Source organism: Rhinolophus sinicus, linkage group LG03, assembly GCF_036562045.2.
Source record: "Rhinolophus sinicus isolate RSC01 linkage group LG03, ASM3656204v1, whole genome shotgun sequence".
NCBI classification, from domain to species: Eukaryota; Metazoa; Chordata; class Mammalia; order Chiroptera; family Rhinolophidae; genus Rhinolophus; species Rhinolophus sinicus.
This window is the reverse complement of record NC_133753.1, coordinates 8,992,352-9,010,702: the sequence shown is the minus strand read 5'-3', so window position 1 is coordinate 9,010,702 and position 18,351 is coordinate 8,992,352. Positions and strand designations below refer to the sequence as shown.

Here is an 18,351-nt window from a genome sequence, read left to right as displayed (position 1 = left end):
TTGAGGAAGACCCTCACAATAAGAATGCAAGATGTTAACTAAACCTCTTGTGGTCACCATTGCAAAATATGTGTAACTGAAATGCTCATGCTGTGCACCTTAAACTTATACAGTGATGCACGTCAATTACTGATCAATAAAAAGGAAAAAAAAAGAATGTGACAGAGGCACAATCATCCCTGCTTTAGAGATGGGAAACTGAGGCTCCGTGACATTAAATAACTTGCTTGTTACATTAGTCAGGTGGGGCCACACTCAGAACATACGTCTGCCTCCCCAGCCAAACCCCCACCACCACACCATACCATTCAGTACTTTACTGATTCTTTAAATAAATATAGTCCATGTACAGAAAAAAGACTGGAAGGAAATTCAGAAAATAGAGCAAAATCTTCTTTCCTGTTATACTGAAAGCCCCATATATTGACTCTTGTTCACCTATGTATCCCCCAAGATCTAGAATGTAGCCCAGAACTAAATGAATATTTTTTATGAACGAACCTTTAGGTGATGGAATTGAGGTGACTTTCATATTCTTCTTTGTAGATTTCTGTATTTTCCTAATTTCTCACAAAAAGCATGTATCTTATTTATAATAAAAACCAATAAAACAATCTTAAAAAGTAAAATTATTTAATCATACATGTCAAGCAAAATGAAAGCTTGTTCTGGTTGGCACAGTGGTTCCAATCAAGAGGCATTTTCAAAACATAAAGGCTTTTGGGAGACTGAAGCTGATTCTCCAAGGGATGGGGCTGGAGGCGCCTGTGGCTCTGGCCTGTCTCATGTGAGGCACAAGAAAACCCCAGGTGGAGAGGCCTGAGGGCTCGTGGTGAGACTCAGTCAGCGTGTGCTGGAAAGGTGAAGGCCAAGGGCATTTGGGCCAGGCACTGATGGGCTCTGCTGCACCCAGCAATGGAAACCCTACCCCTGGGCCCAGAACAGTGCTGAGAACCTTCTGGGTGTTTTATAAGAACACATTTGCAGTGCAAGTAATCGAGAGAACACGCTGTCCCTGTTTTTGTCTGTTGGTTTGTTTAGATGCTCTTTGGAGGTTTTATCACCTGGCTCTGACTACGAAGTTAGCTGCATCTGCCTTTAGAATATAGTCACTTCTGCCCTGAGTGACGCTGCACGCAATTCTATAATAATCATTCCCAATATTATGTGATTGATGATGTGGCATCTTGAAATCATGGGTCAAACTAACAGCCAAAGTTGTTTACATCTACACCATTTCTGTGTTTTCACAGGCACATGAAAATCATAGTAGAAACCCTCCAACCACAAGCCTCAACCTCTGTGAGTCGCTTCCTGCCCCATCGGGGATTTGCCCAGGGAACTACTTGCCCCCACAATGGTAAGAAAGGCTCGCGCCCTCACTTTGCCCTCACTCTTCCTACTTCTTGGTGCTTCCTCGTGTGTCCCTGCATGGTTTGCCATGCTCTCCTCCCAGGAGCTGTTAAGTAATGTAGTTCTTTCCAAGGCAGTTGTCTCTGTGCCTGCCATCTTACCAGACCCGATTAAAACACATCCTGGGCACATTCCAAAACCAGTGCAAAAAAGAGACATCGGAACGCAGGAGAGAAGCGATCTCTCCAAGTTGACAGAATATGTTTTATGACAATCTTGTGCCTGCTTGCTAATGCAAGTCTGAATGGGGGCTGGAAGGCTGGCTCTCATTGTAATGTGCCCCTAGGGAGTGAGGCTGTGGGGGAGAAAGCTGACAGCCGTCATCACCCAACCCTAACTAATGGGGCCTCCCAATAGCTACCAGAAGAAACAAGTAGTCGTGAATGACAAAAGTAGCTTTAGCGAATTCTTCGTGCACGCCATTTCCTTTGTGTTATCTTCGAATCATTTTCCTTTGTGGTACACTCTCTGTGCACGGAGCCAGTCTTACCCAGGGTGCTCCTTAGAGGACAGGATGACTGGTGTCTGCTCTGTAATTTTTTTCCAGTAATATATACATACATACATACATACATATATACATACATTTATTTTAAAATTATAGTTGGCATACAATAATTTCAGGTATACAACATAACGATTAAGCATTTATATACCTTACAAAATGATCACCACAATAAGTGTAGTACCCATCTGGCACCATACTTAGTTATTACAATATTACTGACTGTGTTCCCTCTGCTGTACATTATATCCTTGTGATTAATAATTTAATAACTGCCAATTTGTACGTCTCAATCACCTTCACCTTTTTTTCCCACCCTTCACCCTCTCTCATCTGGCAATAGTGAAGGATAAAAATTATATGATCATATCAATAAAGACACTGATTTTTTTTCTGTTAATTTTTTACTTTTCAATTACAGTTGACATACAATAGTACATAAGTTTCAGGTGTATCAATAGTGATGAGATATTTATATAACTTACGAAGCGATGACCCTGATAAACTTAATACCCATCTGACACCAGCCAACTTATTACAATATTATTGACTATATTCTGTATGATGTACTTTACAATCCCATGACTACTTTGTAACAACCAATTTGTACTTCTTAATCCCTTCCCCTTTTCCACCCACACCCCAGCCCCCTCCCATCTGGCAACTATCAAAATGTTCTCTGTATCTATGAGTTTGGTTCTGTTTTGTTTGTTTGTTTTATGCTTTAGGTTCCACATATAAGTGAAATCATATGGCATTTGTCTTTCTCTGTCTGACTTACTCCATTCAGCACAGAACCCTGTAGATCTATCCATGGTGTCGCAGATGACAAGATTTCATTTATTTTTATGGCTGAGTAATACTCCATTGTCTGTACGTACGTACCACCTCTTCTTTATCGAGTCATCCATTGAGAGACACCCAGGTTGCCTCCATGTATTGGCCATTATAAACAATGCTACAATGAACATATGGATGCTTGTGTGTCCCTTCAAAGTAGCATTTTGGATTTCTCTGGATAAATACCCAGAGATGGGATTACTGGGCTCTTCTTTGTCTCTTGTTATAGACTTTGTTTTAAAGTCTATTTTGTCTGGTATAAGTATTACTATCCCAGCTTTTTTTTCATTTCCATTTTCATGAAATATCTTTGTCCATCCCTTCACTTTCAGTCTGTATGTCTTTCAATCTGAAGTGAGTCTCTTCATTTCATATGTAAGGGTCTTGTTTTTTATCCATTCAGCCACCCAATATCTTTGATTGAACTATTTAACACATTTATATTGAAAATGTTGATGTGTAGTTATTGCTATTTTATTATTCATATTTTTTATCTTTCTTTTTCTTTTTCTTCTTAAAGAAGCCCCTTTACCATTCATTGTAATATGGCTTGGAGGTGATGAACTCCTTTAGCTTTTTCTTGTCTGGGAAGCCTTTTCTCTGTCCTTTGATTCTAAATGATAGCTTTGTTGGGTAGAGTAGTCTTGGTTGTAGGTCCTTACTTTTCATCACTTTGAATGTTTCCTGCCAATCCCTTCTGGCCTGAGAAGTGTATGTTGAGAAATCAACTGACAGTCTTATGGGAGCTCCCGAGACACTGTGACCTGTATGGCATGCCCGAGGGCAGATCATCGTGCATAAAATGGAGTTTGGTACAGGTGGCACAATCAAAGATTCAGCGTTGGAGCCCCAACATCTGAGCTTTGGTCCTGGTTTTCATTCTGCCGAGGGCATCACTGCGGCCTGGGGTAACTGTTGTCAACCTTTGAGTCTCTGTTCTCCTATTCAGAAATAAGGTGGCAGTGTGGGAATTCCCTTGAAGCTTCTATAACTCTCTAGCAGCACTCCCTTCTCTTTTCTTTCTTTCTCTGCAAAAGAGCTTCAAAAAGCCAATGTAAGGTCCCCAGCACATCTGAGGGGGTGTGGGGTACGAGCCCCGCCCCAGAAAAGGAGTATCTGGATCTGATGGGAGTGGGAGCTCCACTCCACCAGAGGCCACAGAAGACACCTTGATAATGAAAGGTGAAGTGGGAGGAGCCAGAACAGCCCATTTGGCAGAGGGTGGGGGAAGGATGGCAGAGTAGCCTTGCCTGGTACCCTTGTGGCCCACTGCACCATGTGTGACTCTGAGTAAGAGAGCCAGGCCATTGTCACTCCAAACCAGTAGGGAGGAGGCTGACCACCCAGAGGGTTGTGTGTGTGTATGTGACAGTGCCAGAGCCAGGAAAGCAGCCAGCCTTGACAAAGTCTGGGTGGAAAACCAACGCATGTACTCAGAAAGGTCTTTACCACCTGTACACTAATGTTTCACCTTTCTGTTTGAGAAACTCAGCTGGTTTAATGGCACCTCCCACCAAACCCAGACTCCTTTCCTTGGCCAACAGCATCCTACATGATCTGACCTTATATCTCTCTGAACTTGGTTCTACCATTGCAGACACAAGGGCCTCTTTCTGTCTCTCCAATGTGACTGCTTGTTCCAATCACCTAGTCAATGCCTTCACAGCCTTTACCATAACCTGTAATAATCACGTTTATTTATAGGTTTGGTTTTGTTGTTATGGTGGTGGTCTCTTACCCCCATGTTGGTCCAATAAGCCAGGAACATTATCTGTCTGATTTATTCCTCGCATATATTAGGTCCTCAATATGCTTTTGTTGAATGCATGGATGAATTCATGCAGTCACTGAAATGTCACATAGTGACAACCTGGTCACTGTGAGTCAGCCAATAAACTATTTTCAAATTATGATGCTGGATGCATGTGGGAGCACTGTTACTGGCCAAATCCACATTTTAGGTGTATTGAATTTAATCCTGTAATTCTTCAATAAAGGTGACTGGCCCATATGTTACCATTCCCAAAGGCTTTAAGGAATGGAAATATGTCAACCCAGAAACACTCCATGAAGCTGGGAGATTTGTGGAAAAGGGCATTGACTGGGGTTCATGGGCTTTGGTTTGTAACCCACATCTCTGCTGACTTTTGATGATTGAGACTCAACAGTGGTATCTGGATGGAGACTACAGCTCTTCTGGGGTCAGGGGGACCCTCAGAACAGGAGGGCACACGTCCTAATGTCACAACAGGAGCATCAGGCAATGTGGTTTGTTATTCCCTGTGCATTGTCAAGATGTCATCAGTCAACAGGCCTTTTCACAACTAGAATTTAGTGGGATTTTCAACTTTCCCTAGGAAGAACACGGTCTGTGTGGCTTTGTTGAAAATTAGCATCAAGAAGGACCTATTAAAGCAGATGGTGGAGTGAGGGAAGACATCCTTTGACCGGATCGTGAGCTTGGTAGCGGTAGCGGCTGCAGCCTCGGTCCCCTCTTCACTGACATCCAGCACAGCCTTGTGGGCAACCTGCCAGGGGGGGAACAAATGTCAGAGCCCCACAGAGACACTTTTAAAAAACTGGTGTTTTTAAAAGTTGGTGTTTTGCCTGGGAATGGGGACGCACCCCTCAAGAGGCTTCAAAATTATAGTATATGCCAACTGTTTGGCATGAGATTTGCTTAATCAATGGCAGCTGTTGTTGCTACGGGTCAATTGGTCCTTAAGCATGGAGTTGAATAATTGCAAACACAGACCAGAAAGACCTAGGTTTGAGTCCCAGTTCTGCCACGTTATTTAGATGCCGTGTGCTTCACTTTCCAAGTCTACAAAAGGGTGATGATAACTGCATGTGTGCCACAAGATTATTTGGTGAATTGAAAGAAATCATACGAAGTAGGTATGCCATAGGAATTGCTGCAATGGTTACACGGGAAACACAGGTGATGTATTGCTAAATATTGGATCCCTTCTTGTTCTTCTAGAGAAGAGATTCTTCCCTGCCCCCCCTTTCTTCTGCCTCCCCCACCCTCCCACTCTGGTTCAAGCTGTTGTTTCTCAGTCTACTTGTGTAGGACACAGCTCCCTTCCCCATGCTGGTATTATGAGCCTTGTGCTCCCTCTGGCAGTTGGTCACTAGTCATAGGTCGGCCTCTCACAGCAGCTCTTACTGGCTGCCAGCCACTCATGATGGCCGCCAGCCACTCACGTTGGCTGCTAGCCACTCATGGCAGCACACAGTGGCCCACGGCAGCACACAGCAGCCCACGCCAACCTCTGTCTGCTCATGGCAGCCCAGATCCAGGGAGAGCCGTTGTTCACAATATTAGCTGTAGAGGGTGCAGCTCACTGGCCCATGTGGGAATTGAACCTGCGACCTCTGCGGTAGGAGCCTGGTGCTCCAATCACTTGAGCCACCGGGCCAGCCTGAGAAGAGAGTCTTAACCTGGGGTTCGTGTACTGCTAAGCTTCAGGGGGCCTGTGAACAATTATAGCCATTATTTTATATGTGAACATAAGCACATAGTGGGGAAAGGTCCATTGTGCTCATCATATTTCTGTGGGATCTCTGCACTCCTTCCCTGGACACCAATGACAAAGGTAGGTGCCCTTCAGTGGCTCAGGACCACTTCTGACCCTTATAATCTGTTATAATCAAAATAAATTTTGGGTCAGGGATCAGAAACCCATATGCAGATGGGGGCAAGACATGTAACCCAATGAGCTGAGAAGACCTCTCGTAAGAGAATGGGGCCAATGGGGAACCTGGAGGGCAGCGTACAGCTCAGCTCCAGCCAATGGCTACAGTGTAGAGGTTTAGACTCACTGTTGCCATGTAGGAGTTGGACTTGATGATTTGTTTCAAGAGAATCAGGAGGCTAGATTTTTAGGTCCAATATCCTACATTCTAGAAGTCAGCTCTCTCTTTTCCTTTCTTTCTTTTCCTTTTCTTTTCTTTTCTTTTTTTTTAAACACTGAAGGCCAAGCTCAACACATCTGCAGGGTATGAATGACCCATGGGCAGCCACATTATGACGTCAGTGTGAGGACGTAGGCTCCAGGGAGGTGAGGGTGAAGGCCAGGGGGACACCAGCCCGTCTGCAGTAGGTGCTGCCTGCCAAGGAGATGTCTGATTCTCAAAGAACTGTAGTTGGACCTTAGGGACATTTGTTTGAAGAGGGATAAAGGGTGGCCGTGTAGCAGAGGGATGGTGGCCATAAAGCCGGGAGATTTCACCCTACTGTGGCCACAGACAAGTCACTGTGCCTCCCAAGGCTCTGTTTCCTTGTCACTGAGATGAGAGCGCTCGATGGGTCAGCCTCTAGAGGCTCTTCCAATGCAGGTTTTCATGCAAATACTCTCATTGACCAACTCACTTTGGAAACCTGCAGGAAGCCTTTCTTTGTGATTCCAGAAAAATCAGCATTTTGGTCAAAGGCATCCTGGATGCCCATCTTCGGGAGGATGGTTTCCAGGTCATAGGAGGTGGAAATGGAAATTTTTGGAATGAATACCTCTATCCACCTGTGGAGAAGGGGAAAGGAAGAGGTGAAAGTCAGGCCCTGGGTCCCCATCTCTGCTTCTAGGTGGCACTTCAGAAGACTCTTCTTCCGCCAGGGAGTGCTGGTTGCTGCCAAAGGGGTCAACACATCCCAGACAACCAACCCAGGTTGCTCGGGAAATAAGTCCGCTGGATGAGCAAGTCCAGCCCTGAAGACATATGAGAGGAAAAATGGGCCCCCTCATGAAGTAGGGGACAGAGCAGAGAAGGGGGCCCAGCAAGGGAGCCTATGGCAGAGACCAATAGGAGACACCGGGCGATAACGGAAGTGCGTCTACTACCCTTGGACCACAGTGCCCCCCACTAACCCTTTCAGAACCAAACCCTGCTAATCCCTAAGACCAGCAACGTCCAATAAAATTTTCTGCAAAGTTGGAATTATTCTATATCTGTGCTGTTCAACATGGTAGCCTCTAGCCACATGTGATTGTTGAGCAGCTTATACGTGGTTGGTGCCGATGTGGAACTAAATTTTTAATTTTATGTAATTTCAACGAATTTAAATTTAAATAACCACATGTAGCCAGTGGCTACAGTGTTGGACAGCATAGCCCTAGAGCTTGGTACAATGTTTTCTTCCTCTGCAACGGTCTCCCTGAGCCAAGAGTGAACAGCCTGCATTTATCAAGCATTTACTATGTGCAAGGCATTGTCTCAGGTACATTCATGAACATTATCTCTATTTCAAATGATGGTAAATCTTAATTTGAGTGCTTTCCCCCAGGTCCCATGCTTAGTAAATCACAGAAATGAAAGCACAAAAGTATGGGATGGACACTTCAATCCTCATTGATGCACTTCTTGTGACCTCTAGCACACGGACAGCTCTCTTCCCTGTTGCCTTCCCTGCGCTGGCTTGGCCATCTCCGTGTTCTCTCTGCTCTGCCTCTTTACGGACACCCCACCACCAGCCTCCGTGCTGGCTCCTCTCCTGCTATCCAGCCCTGGTTGTTGTCTGAGAAGAAAAAGAAACCTCTGCGACATCCTCCAGTGTCCTTCGATCCCCAACTTTGCGTCTTCCCTTGTGCCGTTTCCTTTACCCCAAATGCCCTTCCCAAGCCTCCATGTCCTATCCACACCTTCATGTTCTAGTCCTACTTTGGCTCAAATGTGCCACCTCCTTGAAGCCTTTCCTCAATCCCTGCTGAAAGTGATCTCTTTGCTTCGACGCTGCTCAGCCCTCTCTGCCCGCCCTCTCCTGGGCACTGATCTCTGTCTTTCTTGAGTTAAGTTACCCCTGATCTTGTCTTTTTGCTCCTGTTAAACGATGAGCACCTAAGACTGATGCTCACAATGCCAAGAAAATATCGCTGAGAGACTATACGTAAGACTTGGACACTTCTTTCTGTCGTGCGGTTAACTTCCTTTTAATACTGTTCATAATCACGTAATTACAGAACTAATAATAATATTAGTTATAGCTAACATTTAGTGAACACTTACTTCTCCCTGGCAATCTTCTAAGCACTTCATAAATAGTAACTTATTTTATCTTTTCAGCAACCTGTGAGTTCAGTAATATTATTATCCGGTCCACATTTTGTAGGTGAGCACCAATGTTTTTCTGTTGCTGTTCTTGTTTAATGTTATGGAATCATGCCATGGAATGAAGTATTGGATTGGCTGATAGAGTGAGCTCTGCTAGCACCGAATAGCTACAGTGACATAATGGGGACAGATTAGCTCCATGGCCTTTATCTGTGAATGGGAGTGGTAATGAACATTCCTCAGCAGTCAGGTGACTGTGAAGTGCAAGTGAGAACCCAGCTCACTGTTCCACTTTCAGCAGTGATGATGCAACAGCTGCTATCACGGTCTTCCCCCCACGCTTAGATGTACACTGTCACCTGCCTCAGGCCCCTGTAAATTGACACGGATGCCCACCTCTTCTTGAGTGAGTGGCTCCACTTCCTCAGTGTCCTGGATGACAAGGCCTGTTCCAGCTGCCTCATCTTGCCCTTGTCAGGGAGGACAAAGAAGGCCACGGTGTCTCCGCTGTAGTTCATCTGCAGCACAGAGCAATTCAGCTTCGAATCCACCCCAAAAGCAAATTGCTCTATCTGGTGCATCATGGGAACCTTCACAGTGGTCCTCTTGTCCACCAGGAATGGGTATTGTTTACTCGTATACAGAGGGTTAAAGGGCTTCTCCCACTTGGCTGACACAAAAAGAGAAGAGAGGTCTTTATGCCACAATGTGATTAGTGAGGTGAAACAGCAAAAATGGTGAAGTAAGGGCCTCTGACAACGCTCTCTTCCATAAAAGCAATGAGAAAAAGCCAACAGAGGTTAATGGAAATGAACAATGGTTAGTGGAAATTAACCAGATGCTTTCAGCAACTGGGAAACAATTTGTTAAAGAAAAACAGGTAAATCTTGGTAAGAACAGTGAACTTTGTGGTATTTTAACATGCTTTAGTTTCATTCCTCATCCCCAGCTCCTCAGTAGCCTTGAAAAATAATAGCATGAATTTGCAGTAAATTCTGGTAACCTGACAGCCACTAAAGAAAATAAATGAGGCTGGAACCCTTTCAAAGACTCATTCCCAAAGAACTGTCATTATTTGAGCTGTCTTGTGCTTCCCTGAAAGACTTAACTTGCAAAGTTATCTCTATTTGATCTGACTTGGAGCTCAACCAATACAAAAAGCTATTTCCTCTGGGAAAATTAGTCAAAAATAGTTACAGGCAGTGATAAATTTTGCAGCTGCCTCAGACAGTGGGTAATAATTAGGGAAAACAATTGACTAATCAAAAAGCTTAACAGGACAGGTTGGTGGTGAAGGTGGGGGTGCATCAGCAAAAATGACAGCGTAAGGGCCTCTGTAAATTTACCCTTTCATAAAGGCAACAAAATAAACTGGCAAAAATAGTCAGCTTTTTTTGAACTCTGGAAATTAACTTAAGGCTTGCAGCAAACTGGGAAGTTTATTTTTTTAAAATGGCTCAATCTTGATGAGAACAGTCAATGTTGTGACATTTTAACCTGCACTAGTTTCATCCTTCACTCTCTAGCTCAGCAGTAGCCTTGAAAAACAGCAGACTGTATTTCCAATACAGAGGGAGGTGAACAGAGCTGGAGAAATTTCAAAGCCTCATTCCCAAAGAATTATAATTGCATGACCTGTCTGATAGTTTCCTGAAAGACCACACTTACAACGTTGATTGGAGCTCACTCAGTGCTAAAAGCCTCCTCCTCCCCAGGTCAGGGAGTATTTGTTAGAAACAATTACAGGTGAGTGTTTTAGCTTCATGGTTACCTGGATGAGGATAACAGATGGCACAAACAATAGACTAACCAAAACGTTTAAAAAGAAAGCTGAGGAAAAAGATTTCCATAGAGCCTTTGGAAAGTACACCCTGGGCATTTAGAGACTGTATGCATGTGTAAAGCTGTATGCATATTTGAAAAAAAAAATGAAAAGGCTGTAAGTTCTTACCTCTGGCTGACCTTGAGGGTTTGCACAAACAGAAAGTGGAAGCTGAATCAGAGTTAAATCTGCCTTGCTGCGTGTTGATGGTGTGCCCCAAAATGCACACAAAAACCCTCTGCCAAGACTGGGATATTTATTTATTCCAGACATTTAAGAAATCTCTGCCCAATCATAGCTGATTATTTAACTAACCAAGAGGAGATTTCAGTGGCCACACATGGCAAAGTACAGACTTTTAAAAATTAGTTAAAAAAAAATCATTAAACAAACAACTACTGCAACAAGCAACAACAATCACCCTTGGCGGGGGAGGGGAAGAATCTGACTTTCAGAGTTGCCACATTACATTACTTTAAAAATCCAGCTTTTACACACACAAAAATGTGACATATGAAAAGTAACAAAGTATGGCCAATACACAGAGGAAAAAACAATCTACTAATATCAGAAATGAAAGAAGTAACACTACTACAGATCCTAAACATTAAATGGAAAATAAAGGAATACTATGAGAACTCTATGCCCACAAACTTGATAACCTAGATGAAATGGTTCAATTCCTTGAAATATACAATTTGCTAAAACTCACGTAAGAAGTAATAGACAATGTAAATAGACCTATACCTATTAAAGAGAATGGCAATAATTAATAACTTTCCAAAACACAAAGCCCCAGGTCCAGATGGATTCACTGGTGAGTTCTACCAAATATTTAAGGGAGGAATGATACCAATTTTCCACAATCTCTTTTAGAGGAAAGAAGCAGAGAGAATACTGCCTAACTCAATCAGTGAAACCTGCATTACCCTAACACCAAAATTAGACAAAGAAATTATAAGAAAAGAAAACTACAGACCAATATCTCTCATTGATGCAAAATCCTCAACAAAATCTTAGGAAATCAAATCTGACAAGGTATAGAAACCTGTTAATTCTTCCCAACTTGATTTATAGATTTAATGGAGCCCTGATAGAAATCCTAGCAAGTTATATTGTACATATCAACAAACTGATTCTAAAGTTTATATCAAGATGCAAAAAAAACCCAGAACAGGCCGCACACTATTAAAGGAGAAGAACAAAGTTGAAGGACTGACTCTAACCAACTTCAAGATTTACTATAAACCTGCAATAATCAAGGCAGTGTGGTACTGGTGAAAGAATAGACAAATGGATCAATAGAACAGAACAGAGTCTAGAAATAGACCCACATGAACACAGTCAACTGAACTTTGACAAAGGAGCAAAAGACAATACAATGGAGCAAAGAAAGTCTTTTCAAAAATGGTGCTGGAATAAATGACACCATATGAAAAATAATGAATCTACACATAAGCCTTACACCCTTTGCAAAAATTAACTAAAAAGGGATCACAGCCTAAATGTAAAACACAAAACTATAAAATACCTAGAAGATAAAATAGGAGAAAACCTAGATGACCTAGGGTATGCCAATAACTTTTTAGCTATAACGCCAAAGGCACAATGCATAAAAGAAATCATTGATAAGTTGGACTTCATGAAAATTCAAAACTTCTGCTCTGGAAAGACAATGTCAAGAGACTGAGAATACAAGCCACAGACAGGAAGAAAATATTTTCAAAAACATATATCTGATAAAGAACTGTTACCCAAAATATACAAAGAACTCTTAAAACTTAACAACATAAAATAAACAACTGGATTAAAAAATGAGCCAAAGACCTTGAGAGAAGATATTGAGATAGCAAATAAACATACGAAAAGGTTTCCTACATCGTATGTCATCACGGAAATGCAAATTAAACCAACAATGAGCTATCACTATACATGTATTCAAATGGCCAATATCTGGAGCAGTGACAATATCAAATGCTGACAAGGATATGAAGCAACAGGAACTCTCACACGTTGCTGGTGGGAATGCAGAATGGTACAGACACTTTGGAAGACAGTTGGTGGTTTCTTTAAAAACCAAACATACTCTTGCTACACAATCCTGCAATCATGCTCCTTGGTATATGGAATTCAAAAACTATGTTCACAGAAACACCTGCACATATTATATGAAATGTCCAGAAGAGGCAAATCTATAGAGACAGAAAATAGGTTATTCGTTGCTGGGAAAAGAGCAGGAAAGAGGAGTGACTTCTAATGGATGGGAGGTTTCTTTTTGAGATGATAAAAATGGTGTGGAATTACACAGTAGAAGTATTTGCACAACCTCTTGGATACACTAAAAACCAGACCCCATTGGATCATATACTTTAAAATGGTGAATTTTATGGTTTGTGAATTATATTTCAATAAAAAATAAAATTAAGTCAAATGGAACAACATATACTAAGTGCAGGAAACTTAGTAGTGGCTCAAAGCATATTAGTTATTTTCCCTTCTCCTCCCACCTTGCATAATAGATGGATACATGGGTGGAAGGATGGGTGAGTAGGTGGATGCAGGTGGATACAGATAAATGGGTGGATGGATGCATGAAAGGAGGGAGAAAGGAAGGGAAGGAGAGAGAGGAAAGGGAGGGAGGGAATGATGCAGTAGCGTCCATGATAACTCTGCCTGGAGAGTCCAGGCACTTCAGCCACAAACACAACCTTAGGAAGCTATCTTTCCCATCCATCCATCCATCCATCCATCCATCCATCCATCCATCCATCCATCCATCCATCCATCCAGTTAGCAGAAAGCCTGGCTTATGCATCAGGCACTTAATATATGACGTCTTTTAAAGCAGCACCTCATGGAGTAAGCAAGGGAGAGAGGTGGCGTTCAATCCCAGGGCTGTCCAGCTTTAAGGCTGAAGCTCGTTCTACTGAAAATGTCTTTGTAAACTGTGAAGCTCTAGAAGGATGTACAGGGGATGTGACTGACAGTTATACTGGCCTGTCCGGGCTTCCACACCTATGAAGGTGTTCTCACCTTTGAAATTGCTTTTTTTTTTTATCTCTTGCCAAAATGTACAAATTTATTGGATTTAATATTTTTAAAAATTAGTTTCAGGTATATATAGTCACAGGATGTGGCGTACAGCATAAGGAATAGAGTCAGTGGAACTGTAACAGCTACATACAATGTTGGGGGGTAGTAGATTGGGGCAGGAGGGCTATCGCTTTGTGAGGGGTGTAAATGAAACTGCTTCTTACACTGGGGTGTCAGGGAGCTCTGCGTTCCTCCTCGAAACTTTCAGGGGGCATTGGGGCAGCTACTGGTGGCAAGAGATAACGTCCTTTCTCCCAAGCTAATTTCCAGAAGACTTTTCCTATGAGCTGCCCACTGAGCCCAACATTAGCCCCTCAGGACACAAAATCAGGCTATACAAAGACAGAACTGAAGGAGCCCCCATTGTAATTGACAAACTGAAGCTAAGAGAAGGGACATGAGATAGCCAAGGTCACGCAGCCAGCTAGTGACACAGCTAGTTAGAATGTAGGCCTTCCCGCTGCTCTTCCCTGCTGTCTAGGGTTTGTCTAGCGTCCTTATTTGACTGGGGGCAAAAAAGGAATAGAACTTTGCCATCAATATCAACCCCTCAGAGCCTTACCTTTAAAGAAAACGTGGTTCACCAGGACCATGGCTGTCAGAGGTTCAAGGTCTTGGATTAAGTCTACAATCTTCCCTTTGGTCTCCTTCTCCACATAGCTGTTGATCCTCTGCCGGGCAGTGGGGGTGTTGGAGAAATCTGTAGAAAAGACTCTCGAGTCATACAGCTTGTTGACATTGTCCAAGAAATTTCTCTGCAGCTGTAGCTCCTTCTTGATAAAGAGGGCACTCCCCATCTTCAAGTCCAGGTGTTTGCTGGGCACACTGAGTGAGCGGACCAGATGCTGGAAGGCCTGGTGAATGGCGGACTCTGGCGTGTGTGTGAGGTTGAACCCCATGCTCTGGAAGATCTGGGTCTTGGTGGCTGAGCGAGCCCCAAGGGAGAGCATGGCCAGGGAAGTGGAGACACTCACGGGGGAGAAGAAGATGTTCTGACTCGGGGTCTGCAAAGCCAGCCTCCGGTAGAGGCGGAAGGCAAAGTCGGTGTTGCTGGAAGACACCCGGGAGATGGGGATGCTCTTTGTGGAGGGAGGTCGGGGGGATCTTCTGCTGGGGGGACAGGATGGGGACACACCATAGATTGGTACACAGAGGCTAACAACTAAGAAAACTCGATAAAACGAAGATGCCATTTTGGAACGATGTAAGTCTGCAAGAGAGAAAAGAACCATTCAGGAGAGGTACGCTGAGGGTCCAGCCCATGAATCAGAGACCTTGCAACACTCCACACCCTTAGCAATTGAATGGGGACAAGCGGGACAGTTAACAGAGCCGGTTCTCTCATATAACCTCATTTGATTCTCACAGTAACCCCTCATGTAGATAGTGTTGCCCTTGTTTTACAAATGAGGAAACAGGCCTCAGAGAGATCATGTAATTTATCTCAGGTCATACAGCTAGTCCGTTGTGCGTGAAATTCAAGGTCAGGTTTCAAAACCCAAATCTCAGATCCTGTGTTGTTTGCTCTTTCTGCTTCGTAGGTTTGCTTTTATTTTTTTATTTTTATAGATTTTAGTGGGGAAGAGGAACAGGACTTTATTGGGGAATAGTGTGTACTTCCAGGACTTTTTTCCAAATCAAGTTGTTGTCCTTTCAATCTTAGTTGTGGAGGGCGCCGTTCAGCTTCAAGTTGTTGTCCTTTCAGTCTTAGTTGTGGAGGGCGCAGCTCAGCTCCAGGTCCAGTTGCCATTGCTAGTTGCAGGGGGCGCAGCCCACCATCCCTTGAGGGAGTCGAACCAGCAACCTTGTGGTTGAGAGGACGTGCTCCAACCAACTGAGCCATCTGGGAGCTCAGCGGCAGCTCAGCTGTGTTCAATCTTAGTTGTAGGGGGCACTGCCCACCATCCCTTGCAGGAGTCGAGGAATCGAACTGGCAACCTTGTTGTTGAGAGCCCGCGCTCCAAACAACTGAGCCATCTGGGAGGCAGCTCAGCTCAAGGTGCCACATTCAATCTTAGTTGCAGGGGGTGGAGCCCACCATCCCTTGCGGGACTCGAGGAGTTGAACTGGCAACCTTGTGGTTGAGAGCCCACTGGCCCATGTGGGAATCAAACCCGCAGCCTTCAGAATTAGGAGCCCAGAGCTCCAACCATCTGAGCCACCGGGCCGGCCCAGGTTTATTTTTGAAGAAGTGAGATAGTGAAACCAGATTGCAAAGTGCCAGAAAATGGTATCTTACCCCTCAGAGATCCCTCCAAACATTCTTTGTCCCTTTTGTGTATATCTGATCATTTTCTTACCGTGATCAAACCTACACAACATACTAGTAAATGCCTGCAGCACACATCCTTAGCCACAGGCGTTTACTGACTTGATGTCCCTCAAAAGGGGGAAACCGGAGCAGGAGTCTGCGCTAGAACTGTGGTCCTCAAAGGGCCCTGAGTGCGGGTTGCTGACAAGCTCATGGCTATAGCCCCACCTGCCTGCTCCCCCCTCCAAGGTCTCATTCAACGAGATTTTGGCACCAGGAGATTTTAGACTAAATGACCAAATGGCAGTTGGAAACTAGTCGTTTTGAAGCAGGAGAGGAGTGGGCTTGTCCCCAGCTCTGACGTTCACAATGGGTGAGTTTTAACGTCTCTGAACTTCAGTTTTCTTCTTCTGCTCTGTAATATAGGATGAGTATCTGTACCTCCTAGAGGACCGAGTGTGATGAGGTCACTTGCCTATGTCACGCCCGTTCTAATGTGATGGCCACATTCCCAACAACCTGTTTGGCGAAACCAAATTCATGTCAAAAGAATAGCAATGTACAATACCAGGTTCTGATTAAAATGAGAAGATACTATATGAGGAATATTTTTGCCAAATGGGGGACATTATGACTGTCTCTCCATTTCCATTTATTGGACTGGCTATTTTTGTTTCATAGATTTGTATCTGTCTGTCTGACTGAAGTTGAGTTTTCTCCCTAAGCTACCCTCATGTATATCACCTATATCCACCCACCTACTGGACTCTTTATCCACGTGTCCTAAACTGACCTCCTAAGCTATCTCCCACACAGAGGCTGCTCCCTCTTTTCTCTTCTCCAAGGCGGTCACATTACACACGCTGTTACCCAAATCAGAAGACGAACCATCACACTGCATTCTTGAGTCACCCTCCTTCCCCACATCCAGGACGGGGCCAACCATTTTCCTCCTTGAGACATGTCAAGCCCGCCTTCTCTCCACCGCCTTGCCCTTCCCGTGGTCCAGATCCTCTGCAGCTCTCCCCTGGACAGTTCTGAAGGCTCGGGACTCATCTCCTTCCCTCCAGCCACGTTCCCTCAAATCAATTTTTCTCCAGGTTGCTGAAGTGAAATCCACCAGTCTGTCTCTGCACAAAGACTATCTCCTGGGGGACAGAGGCCAAACGCTCTGTGTGGCACATGCCTTCCGAGAGTTGGCCCCTTCCCCTCTCTTCAGCCCCACTGCCCAGCAGTACACCCGTCCACAGCCCTTCTGCACTCCACAGCAATGACCAACTGCTCAATCCACCTCCCTCCACCCGTCTTCCCCTCCCCAACCCCGCTCTGACACAACACTCCCTGCTCCTAACACCGCTATGCCTTGGAACAAGCTGGTTCCGCTCCTGAGATGCCCCTCCCATCGCTCATGGAAAAGCCCTTCTTTCTCACTCTTGAAAACTCGACGTAGCCATTTACCTCCTTGAGAGACCCCCGACCTCCTTCCCTGTCGTGACTCCATCACTCTCTCTCCTCCTACTTATTAAACTTGATTCTCCTTCTGTTACCGCATGGATTGTTGTGGAGCACACATATGTCTGCCTAATAATTAGTAAGTTATCTGAGGAATAGGGACCATTTCATTATAATTCATGCATTCAATACATTGAGTGGGATGTGTGAACATACGTGGGCTTTCTATGAGGTGTTGGGGCTCCAATGGAGGACTATAACCGGGGTCCTTGCCCTTCAAGAGCTTATTGGGATGATGGACAATTAGCAAGTATCAACTGGTATGAGAAGTGTACGTGATGGGTAAGTAGAGACACTGGGTACACCTATCTCACGGTAAAGATGGCTTCTACCAGAAGTGAGCTTGTTAAGACTTGGGAAGCGTTAATAAGGTGAAGGGGACAAGCGGAGAAGAGAGGGTTAGGCTGAGAGAACTGCCTGGACACGGCAGGTCTGGAGAACAGAAAAGTATCCATGAAACAGAGCCTGATCCCTAGAAAGGCTGGAGGAAAAGGGGGTGGTGAGAGACAGGCTGCAGAGATCAGAGGCCTTGTGCAGACATACAGAGGGGGCCAACAAAATGTACACACATTTTAAGAAAGGAAAAAACTGTATTAAAGTTGTAATTTTCAATATATACCCATAACAAAAGATGAACACAAGTCACGTTTGACTTCTGCAATTACAAGAGGTGCTCAAAGTGGTTACCATCAGTGTAATTTTCATACAGTTTTTTTTCCTTTCTTAAAATGTGTATACTTGTTTTGGCACCCTCTGTATACAGGGCTGTGGGACCCACAGAAGGATGGAGACAGAGGACTGCCTGAATCCCAGTGGAATTGGCAACAATCGTTCTGGGAGTTACATTGTCATTCATTGCTCTACCTA

At 44.2% G+C, this 18,351-nt stretch overlaps 1 protein-coding gene and 1 long non-coding RNA gene across 2 annotated transcripts in view; one reads left to right on the top strand and one right to left on the bottom strand.

The window, feature by feature from the left end:
- The window catches only part of LOC141570507 (uncharacterized), a 46,018-nt gene extending 44,645 nt beyond the window's left edge, over positions 1–1,373 (top strand). Inside the window, exon 3 of the long non-coding RNA XR_012494550.1 lies at positions 1,254–1,373. This is a non-coding gene — a long non-coding RNA (uncharacterized LOC141570507). The remainder of the gene's footprint in view (positions 1–1,253) is intronic.
- A 3,697-nt stretch (positions 1,374–5,070) lies between these two features.
- On the bottom strand, positions 5,071–14,916 carry SERPINA9 (serpin family A member 9). Its single transcript, XM_019744343.2, has 4 exons — positions 14,284–14,916; positions 9,203–9,476; positions 7,134–7,281; positions 5,071–5,286 (listed from the first exon to the last, which is right to left on the bottom strand). The coding sequence occupies exons 1-4, from the start codon at positions 14,912–14,914 to the stop codon at positions 5,083–5,085; spliced, it is 1,257 nt and encodes a 418-aa protein (XP_019599902.2). The 5' UTR covers positions 14,915–14,916; the 3' UTR covers positions 5,071–5,082.
- Between the last annotated feature and the right edge of the window lie 3,435 nt (positions 14,917–18,351).

What these genes read in the sequence shown, in the direction of transcription:
- SERPINA9 (XM_019744343.2), bottom strand. Translation starts at nt 14,914, where the DNA reads ATGGCATCTTCGTTTTATCGAGTTTTCTTAGTTGTTAGCCTCTGTGTA. An exon ending in GAACCACGTTTTCTTTAAAG is followed by an intron (nt 9,477 to 14,283) that starts GTAAGGCTCTGA and finishes TTTTTGTGTCAG; the next exon opens with CCAAGTGGGAGAAGCCCTTT. An exon ending in AGCCACTCACTCAAGAAGAG is followed by an intron (nt 7,282 to 9,202) that starts GTGGGCATCCGT and finishes CCTTCTCCACAG; the next exon opens with GTGGATAGAGGTATTCATTC.